This window comes from Manacus candei, unplaced genomic scaffold (assembly GCF_025592945.1).
Source record: "Manacus candei isolate 608988 ecotype Guabito, Panama unplaced genomic scaffold, ASM2559294v1 h1tg000086l, whole genome shotgun sequence".
Taxonomy (NCBI): Eukaryota; Metazoa; Chordata; class Aves; order Passeriformes; family Pipridae; genus Manacus; species Manacus candei.
In genome coordinates, this window is record NW_026138134.1 from 2525401 (window position 1) to 2535205 (window position 9805).

A 9805-nucleotide genomic window follows, 5' to 3' on the forward strand; every position below is an offset into this window, starting at 1 on the left:
CAAGTTAAATAGATTTAATTATAGCTGCTTATTCTGCAGCTTTATGGATCACCCGTTTTTCCCCCACCTGTTTCAGATCTGTAACTCTGAGCAATGCTATTAATTATGGCAAAGCACGAATGGAGCAGGAGGTTCCATGGAATGAAGTGCCCCATACATCTTGAACTGCAGCAGTGCAATAACGCTGCTGCTTTTTTCTTTTTTTTGCAGTCCCCTGTTTGTGACTGTTGAGACAGGCTCGTTTTTTGTTTTGAAATTGAAAATAAAATTAAAAACTAATTTCAGTCTGCGATCCAGCCTTTGTATGCTGTGGAAAAATACTTCATTTGCTGAAACGTGTCCCGTTTCCAAGAGAGAATAATGATTTCATTATTGTCTATGGAAACAGATGGCTTGCATTCAAACTTACTAAACTTACTCAAAACTGTGAACATTGCCCAGGAAAACTGAAAGAAAAAGTTCAAAAGTCTGAATAACCCATGCTGTTTCTGGAGAAAAAAAATGGGCCTATTGTTTGTGTTGGTAATTGAGCACAAGCACTTCTTTTTATTGAACAACAAATTAGCACTTGCACAGTAGTTGCCACTTCAGTTCCCTCCAGTCTCAGCCCAGACCTGTCAGTTTTTCACCTGATTCTGTCCTTGGCCTGCCAGAAGTGCCCATTTTTGGCTGTTTTCAAGAGCACCCGAGGCCCAAACTGGGTTTTTTGGACCTGTCCAACCTCCCAGTGGGTGAAACTCTCCAGAAGTCTCCAAGCCCCCAGGGAGAGAACATTTGTGGTGCTCGAAAGCTCGCCTGTGAGAAAGCCTGGGGGCTTGCATTGATGTTTTGTCCCTCCTATTTTTATTTTTTGGGGGGCTGGGGGAAAGAAGGAAATACATGTGTGGTGACAGAGGTCTCGGTGCTTGGAGCTCCTCCGTGCCACAAGCTGTCCACACAACGCCGCTGTCTGTAGGTGACGGGGATGAGTTTTTTGTTCCCCACACTCCTCGTTGTAGAAAGTTTGAGTCACAGGATCTCTGCCCACAGAGAAGGCCCTGGACTGGCACGTGGGCGAGGCAGCGCAGGGGAACAGGATGTTCTCATCCTCGTTAGGCCGCTCTTCATTGTTTCAGTGATTGGGCTAAATGAGGAAGGGAGAAGCTGGCCAGGATGGCAATCAAGACTAATTAGGCATTTCCTCAGTGCTCCCCATCCTTCAAAAACTTCAGGGTAAGCCCTGTTTGTGCAAAAACAGGGGTTGTTAGAAGTTCCCTACCACTTGGACTGCCAAAAGCCAGGTGAGTCTTCCCGGCCCGGCTCCCTGGAGCCCGGCACAGCGGCCTGGCTCCGCGCGGCTCCCGCATCACTGTCCGCCTGGTCCCTAACAATGAGGTATGTGTTAATCTGGGCATTTCGACTGGCTTGTAATGGCCCCCTCAGCCAAAACCAACAACGCAAAATCCCTCGCACCCCGAGTCATTGCTGGCTGAGGAATTACCCCATCTGTACAAATACGAAACGGCTCAAAAATCAGTGTAGCGAAGTAAACTGATCTAATCGGAGTAATTACAGGAAAGTGGGATGGGTTTGTGTGTGACATCAGCCCTCCAAATTTAATCCCCTGTCTCCCCAAACGAGCCCGGTGTGCTAACGAACGGCAATTCGTTTTCGTGTCTGTCATCAGCGTTAAAAATAAACATATTTACAGTGTGTTTATTAAATTAAACCTCAGCATATTAAGCTGAAAACAGACCAGGGAAATGACCACATACTTGTCTAAGCTGCAGTTATTTACTTTTCCCTGACACACACGCTGGCAAAGCCCTCCCCTGGCCTTTGGACAATCGCTCAGTGTTGCCGTGCCGTGTTTGGCCCAGAGCGGGGCATTGATAAGGTGGCTGGACTGGGAAAACCAAGTCAAGGAGCTGAGCTGCCTCCTCTCTTAGATGTTCTGATAGTGATCTGATTTCTAAGGATTTACTGTTAATCCTTCCTGCTGCAGGGTGGCGGGATGTACACGGCCGTGCCGCAGGCTGACCCCTCGGAGTGCATCAGCTGCCGGAATTGCCGGAACAACAACAGGTGAGGAATGGTCTGCACCAAGGCAGGACCTGCACCAAGGCAGGACCTGCACCAAGGCAGGACCTGCCCCGACAGCAGCCCTCGCTCTGCGTGCTGTGGTGAAGCTGGGACTGACAAAAGCCAGGAGCTGGAGTTCTGGCCCAGGGCACGAGGAGCTGCGTGTCAGGGGGTGGCTCGGAGAACGGTTGGGAATTGTCCGTGGGATGGCATAAAACAAACTGTTAAACCCCCCAGAGCTCACTTTGCTCAACATGCTCCTCCGAGGCTCTCTAGGAAGCAAAGCAGGTTGAGCACTGGATTTTTTAAAAATCCTTATTTCCTGTGTTTTCCTCAGCTTTGAGATAACAAGATCATTCCATGTGGAGTTTGTCAAATCGGATTTAATTGGTCTTCTGCATTTTACACTTCCTGCCATTCCCTTAAGAGCACCGACCAACTGCAGTTGCCCCTTTTCCTTCACAATGCTATTCTTTGTAAAACATGGGATTTGGGGTTCTTCAAGGCCTTCAGGAGCAGTTTGACCAGCCATTGTCAGTGTGGGATAGGATTTTTTCATGGGAAAAAGGATTCTTGTATAGAATAAGGGAAAATCTGTCTTCTATGTTGTATCTGGGAGTCAGGAACCTAATGAAAATCATTAGGTTTTTCGCTTTTGGAAGTTTTAATGAATATCCTTCCAGGCTTCTGACTAAATCTCTGGTTATTCTAATGACTATAAATAGGACTGGGCTACTCTGACTGGTAAATTCTGGGCTTTTTTTTCAATCATACTTTGATTTTTCTGTATTGTTAAAATGCTCAGCTGCCTTTAGGTGTACATCTGGAGAAGCTGAGTTGAAATGAATCATTGAATCATTGAATATTCTGAGTTGGACCCACAAATAGCGTGGAGTCCAACTCCTGTTGGACAAATAAGCTGTTGTTGAAGGCAAAAATCGTGTTCACTTTATTTTCACGGGTTTACTTTTTAAATGCCACTTATAATAGGCCTTAAATCCTTCCCCCCTCCATAAATGTGTGCGTGATAGTGTAATGTTGACGAGCTGCTGCTTGCACGTGGAGCTGGGCATGCTTTGCCTGGACCAGTGTCCCGACAGGTCTCCAGGGAAGCCCAGCACGTTCCCTCACACACCAGTTGTGTGTTTTCCAGCAGGCTCTGCAGCAGCTCTCACCAGGCTGTCTGTGACTCGCCGTAATTTGGAACATGCCATATGTGTTACGCTGTAATTAAGAGCTTGCGTTCCAGTTTTAAGCACATTTAATTTTTTACTTGCTCCCTTTTTTTTTCCCCCTAAGAAAGCAGGGAGTGGGTTCCATCCTCTGCAACTGCACTGCTCCTCCCAGACGGGTCATCAGCGGGGCCTGAACTTTGAGTTTTCACATCCCCCTTCTATATTTGACTGCTTGATAGAGAAACAACTTGTCCCTTACAGCTGCCTTTCCCCGGAGGGGACCATTAACCTCTGCTCTGGCGCTGGGGGAATGGGAGGAGGACATGGGAGAGGGGAATGGGGACGGACCAGAACGTGCCTGAGCATTCCACCAGGGAGCTGGGTGTATGGCCAGGGCGAGGAGGAGGAGGAGGAGGAAGGCCTGGTGCGTTAGTGCAGTCATGTCAGCAGGCTTTGGGGCTGGAGCCTTTTCCTCATTTTTGTTTAACCTCGTGGCACAGGTAAGGGCTGTTCCCTCCACCTGGGCTCCTGTTGGTGGAAAGAGAACCTGTTCCTTGTCCCACCCTGGGATCACTGCACCTTTTGTGCTGGAAAAGGCAATTCCCTCTGCAGCCCAGGAGGTTCAGGTGGCAGTACCTGTAGCAGGGCAATGTCTCCAGCTCAGGAGCATTGTGGGTGCACGTGGCCTTGGCACCACAAATTCCTCACTGACCCATTTCCACTGGTTTGGGTTGAATTTAGCAGTTATTTGAGTTGTGACCATGTGCAAATGAATCCTAGAGGTTCAATGTATTTCATAGCTGTTTTCAGCAATAGCCATCTCGGAGCAGGTTTTATTATTCCAGTGCTGAAATCCCTGGATCTTCTGTTTAAATTAGCACTTTATCCCTCCTAACTGCTCGTGGAGGCTTGCCAGAGGGAGAAGCTGCTGAAACCTGGAGACCTGCTTTGCTTTTGTGGACAAAGCCTGTGGTTGACAGGATTGAGAACTGATCTTTTTTTCTTCCCTGGTGCTTTTGTGTTAAAACTCTCGAGATACCTGGTGGCTGCAGAGGAATTTACACTTTTGCAGATCCCTCTTTGCAAATCCACTGTGTTTTGATCAGAAATGCGAAATGCATGTTTCAGATGTATCAGTTTGTTTTTCCGGTGTTTTCATCTAAATTATGCTTTGTTTAGGTTGTGGTTTGGTAGGGGTTTAGCACTGAGAATTGATAGAAAATGTGTTTTCTGGAGCAGGGATTTTACACCACTCTTCCTGCACACTCTGCTCAGGATATCCCCATGGCTAGTTTCCATCAGAATGTGGTTATTTAAGCTTAAAAAGCTGAACTGCTGTCTGGAAACATCCTTCAAGCCCATACAATAATACAGAGAAATACACCAACCTCTGTATCTTTAAGAAGAACCCCCAGAAACATGTAAACCCAAACATTTTAAATGGGTTTCTCTGAGCTTTTTTTTCCAAATAATAAGTGAGTGAAGTCAAAACCTCTGCGGAGAGAAAGGCAAACTAATAAATGGATTTGTTTGAAGACCAGATGTGTTTCATGTGGATTCTTCAGTGGCTTCTGTGGTATTTTGGTACTTGGAATAATGATTTTGGAGGCAGTTAGGGGAGCAGAAGGACAAAATAGGAGAGAGAAGGTTGAAAATGAAGCTTGGTGCTGCTCCATCCTCAATGGCTTTTGGGAGGGGAGCAGGCTCTGGAGGGATGCCCCTTGTCCCTTGATTTGGCTTTGCACATGAAGCATCTGCAGGAGGGGAAACTCTCACCAGTGCCTCCTCTAGGAAGTTTATTTGTGTTGTTGTTGGATGTTTTGTTGCTCTTTCAGTTTGGGCAAAACTGATCACGGGTTTTGTTCAGGTTTCAGGCGTGAATTGAAGCTCCTGTAGGGCAGGTCCCTGCAGTGGGATGTTTTTAAGCGTTGCACTGACCTTTTTAAAGGCATAAAAGTGGTTTCTGGGACTTGGGCAGGACCTTGCTGTGACTGCCAAGCTTCATGTATCCCAGTTTTAAACCTGTCTGAGCTCAGTGCTGAGGTGCTCAGGGCTCAGCTGCTGTTGGAGGTGGCTCTGCTGGCTGCTGCCCTGGCACTGCTGACATTCCAGTCCATATTCCCCTCCTCTTCCAGCCGTATTTCATCAGCCCTGCTCAGTTTTGGGCCAGAGTCACTGTGGAGCAGCACACCAAGCCAGCACCAAAGCAACCAGGTCCCAGGGAGCAATTTTTATACTTCCAGATGCCAGGCTCAGGCAGCCCCAGGGATAACCTACAGCAAATGCACTGGGCTGGTCCCTGTCAGCAGAGCAGGCAAGGGATGGATTTACACTTGGTAGGAAAGAAGAGGAGGATGCTCAGAGTTGTACCTGTATCAGCACATAAAAACCTGAAGCCTGTTCAGCCTTTGTGGGAGCGTTTTGGAGGATCTCTGGTGGGTGTGAACGCTCTCCATCCTTATTTCCATGCTTTTATCCGTGGATCCATCTCTGTCCTGCGCCGCACAACAAGGAAGAGTTTTGGGGGGTAGTTTCCCAAAGTTCGTGGCAGCTGTACAAGTAAACCTTTTCCTTTTGGGGTAATTATGGTTTTGTCTAAAACCACACTGAAGTGGAATATTGGGGGAGGGGCTTTCTTATGTAGGAATTATGTAATTATGTATATAAATGTTCCCTGAGGCCACGTTGTCCACGTTGCAAACACTGAGGCGTTTTCCCTGCCTGCTGCAGTGGTACATGTATCAAAGTCCTGCTCCTTTTTGGTTAAAGCTTAAATACCTCAGCTGTAACAGTTGATTCGCCACTTTAGCTTCGATTCCACAGCCTTACAAACATATTACGGGGCCACAACCTGACTTGCACAGCAGAAGAGGGCGTTAAATTTATAATCTTGCATCTATTTTTTTAATTTGTGTTCCCTCTGATAACACTTAGTATTAATTTTCCAAGGTGCTTAAGTTTGCTGCTCGCATTTCAAAATTTGAGCTCTTTATCTTGGCAGCGAAAATGTGTTTTATGGGGTTGCTTTGATGGAGAAGTGGACTCACAAGTCAGGTCATGGGGTCACAATCGATGGGGGAAAGAACTGAGCGTGTTTCGAGTGTTTTCAGCTGTCTGCTGGGAGAAAAAAAAACCCACTCGGTGCTTTTCTTAACATCAGGATTGCTCCAAAAATATATTTAAAACTGATTTTACTTTTGACACGTGGTAAAGCACTTAAAAGTTGCATTTTCTCAAGATGAGGGGTGGGGGGGAGAAAGAAGCCACTCTGAGTGACTGCAGCCTCTGTCCCGCCCACAGGTGCTTCACCAAAACCAACGGCACCTTCGGCAGCGCCGCCCTGCCCGTGGTGCCCCTGGGAGCCCCTTTCCAGCAGGATGGTGTGGAGATGAAGCCCCTGAGCCCCCACGTCATGGTGGCCATGTGCTTGGCCTCTGCTGTCCCGGAGTGCAGTGCCCGGCTGGAGGAGGACGGCAAGGAGGGCTCGGAGCCTCCCTCCCCCCAGCACCCCTGCTGCCAGGAGGGCGTGGGCCGGCTCCCCGTGGGCTGCATGGACGGTGAGGCAACCCCGGGGAGGAGAGCACCTGGCTGTGGGGCCGGGAGTATTCTGTAGGACAGCTGTAGGGTGCTTAATTGATCGTGGAGAAGCTGGTAATTAAGCCCACAAAAGAGCTGGCTCTTTGAGGGAGGTTAAGCGTCCCCGCCTTGTGCCTGGTCCTGTCATGTCCTTGTGATTGATGCCTCTAAACGGGGCTCATCCAGCACCTAACGAGGCTGTGACTGATTGATGCTGCCCCCACAGGGCACCAGTGGGCTCCGACACTGCTGAAAAGCTGCCTAATGGAGTTTTCCTTAATGAGCAGGCATTCCTGAGGGCCCAGAGCCATCCTGGAGGCAGGAACAGGCGCAGGGAGGGAGCTGGGCTGACCTCACCAGTGTGAGCTGTTCCATAGCTCTGCCAGGACAGAGCCGATGCCCTGTGCTTGTGCCTGGTACAGTGGGAATGAGCCTGAGCCCAAAGAGCATCACCCACTGGAATAAGGAATTTTGGGGGGGGGGGGGTGTGTCTGTTGAGCTGACAGAGAGTATCTGCTGAAAGAAACCACCAACAACCCCCCGCCCTGATCTTGCTTCGCAGGCAACAGCTGCGTGCACTCGGAAACATCGAACCACGTTCTGAGCTGGAGTCCCCTCATTCTGCAGCCTGCTTCCAAGGACTGTAAGGAAAAACCAGGATGGAGTTCATCCGGAGTCACCTTAAACGGTTCTGGGGACCTTCGGCAGCTCCAGCTGCGGGAAACCTGAGGAAGTGACCGTTGTCCCCACTAAACGCCAGGAACTGCCAGTGTCGCTGAGAGGGAGTGACGGGGGGATGTTAATTATAACAGAGAGAGTCACTATTTATTTTTTGTAGTAGTGTCATATGAATGTATCTTGGTTTTCAAAATGGTTGCCTTTTTATATTATTTATGCCTTGAAACCCCTTTTTTTTTTTTTTTTTTTTTTGTTATTTTTTTTTCCTCCCCTCACACGCCGCGAAACTAGCCCTGGTTATGTGTATAAAAAAGAATTGTAATAATATAAAGAAGGAGGATGGGAAATGTGGAGTGTGTTTCCGTGGCATGTTACCAGTGTGAGAAGCACTTCCGAGGAGCCCGGGACAGGGATTTAAGCAGGTCTGATGTGGTGACCAATGGCTGCCACCTCCCTGGCACTCAAACCATCCTTTCCATGAACACATCCCATCCTCTTTTGGTTTCTCTGGGAAGATCTCAATGAGAAAATGAGAAAATAAATAAGAAAAATGAGCCTCAGCTGAGTCCGTCCAGCGCAGCTTGAAGCAGAGCTTGGGTCGGTGACTGTGTCTTCAGATGCTTGATAACCCTTCTGTCTGCAGAAGCACAGGTGGAAATCCAGCCTGTCTCACCTTGCCCCTCACAGAAGACAAAATCCAGTTCTACTCTTGGTTTGAGGGAGTACTGACAGCTTGGATAGCTCTGAAATGAAAGCAGTGGTGTCGGAGCAGCTCCCACCGGCCCCGCGCGTGCCTGTCAGGAACCCACCCGCCCCGGACACAGCACGATGGAGGTGTTGCAACCTTAACTGCAGGGTTTGGGTAGGTTTTTTTTTCTTTTTCCTTTCCAAATTTAATCCCAGAAAATGAAACAACCTTGTGCTTGTAAAGCACTCCCTCCCCCACACCACTCAGGAGCGCAGGATCCCAGAAATGAGGTGCATGCCTTACGGTTACGGCTGCCCTGGGGACACGCCTGTGCAGCACCTTTGCACAGAGCAGCATGTTTCTGACCAGGCTGGAAAAGAAGGAGGCTGTGCTGGCCTGGCTGTGGCTGCTCCAAACCCCTCGGGGACCTCAGGGCTACAGGTGCAGCTTCACCAGTCGCGGGGTTTGGGGAGCGATGCCTGTGCGAGAAGGGAGCCCTTGAGATCTGCTTTGGCAGCGGTGTCTCCTTGGGCTGTTCCAGGTGTTGGGGTGGGCTTTTTCCTTTTCATGGAATCCCAGAAGGGTTTGGGTTGGAAAGGACCTTAAAGCTCATCTCATTCCAACCCCCTGCCATGGGACACCTTCCACCAGCCCAGGTTTCTCCAAGCCCTGTCCAACCTGGCCTTGGACACTTCCAGGGATGGGGCAGCCACAGCTTCTCTGGGCAACCTGTGCCAGGGCCTCCCCACCCTCCCAGGGAAGAATTTCTTCCTGATATCCAATCTAACCCTGCCCCCTCTGGCAGTGGGAAAACATTCCCCCTTGTCCTGTCACTATCTGCCTGCCTGTATAAAAAGTTCCTCCCCCTTTTATAAGCCCCCTTCAGGTACCGGAAGGTCGCAATGAGCTCTTCCCAAAGCCCTGTCTTCTGTCTTCTCTTTTTTCTTTTTTGTCTTTTATCCTCTCCCCTCCCTCCCCTCTCCTCTTGCATTATTTATGGTTGTATTTATTTTTTTACCTTTTTTTTTTAGGGTTTTGGATCCTCCCAGCCGGAGCTGCCTTATTCTGAAGTTCCCTGCAAACCCTGGACCTTACACCCATGGGTTTTGACTGGCATGTACCCTGGAGCCACCACAGAGCCCCCTCCTCCCCCTTTGTTTATCTCCTCCTTGCAGTCTGGACTTTCCCTTCACAGGACCTGCTGTGAGGCTTTCCCCTTTTCCGATGGAGAGGTTGGAGTTCACCTCTGGCTGCTTCGTCCTCCCCGAACACTGAGATTTAACCACGGTTTTAAACGACCTTGCTTAAATCCCCCCCCTGTATCGTGGGTGTGTTGGATAAAGACACTCTGTTTTCCAGAGAATCTGTAATATCCCTTTGAAATCTTATGTATTTGGAAACGATGCTGTTTTGCAGGGGTTTGGGGTGGGGTGTGTATTTTTGGGGGTGATGCTGCTCTTTGGCCAGCATGGGGGTTGATGCTCTGTGGGCACTGATTTGAGGTGTCACTCAATACTTCCCAATGGATAATTAACCAAATATAGGACAAATGGCCCAACATGCTCTTGTTTCCACAGACACCAAAAGATGAGGGGTTGAGGAAGGCTGGGAAGTGCCTGACACTTTC

The 9805-nt window shown here is 49.0% G+C and overlaps 1 protein-coding gene across 2 annotated transcripts in view; it reads left to right on the forward strand.

The window, feature by feature from the left end:
- The window catches only part of CDON (cell adhesion associated, oncogene regulated), a 55883-nt gene extending 46147 nt beyond the window's left edge, over nucleotides 1-9736 (forward strand). For both annotated transcript variants that reach the window (XM_051812590.1, XM_051812589.1), the window contains 4 exons: nucleotides 1985-2064; nucleotides 6537-6793; nucleotides 7375-8352; nucleotides 9210-9736. In XM_051812590.1, coding sequence (XP_051668550.1) covers nucleotides 1985-2064; nucleotides 6537-6793; nucleotides 7375-7541 — 504 coding nt within the window. In that variant the 3' untranslated portion in view covers nucleotides 7542-8352; nucleotides 9210-9736. The remainder of the gene's footprint in view (nucleotides 1-1984; nucleotides 2065-6536; nucleotides 6794-7374; nucleotides 8353-9209) is intronic.
- The last annotated feature ends 69 nt before the right edge of the window (nucleotides 9737-9805 follow it).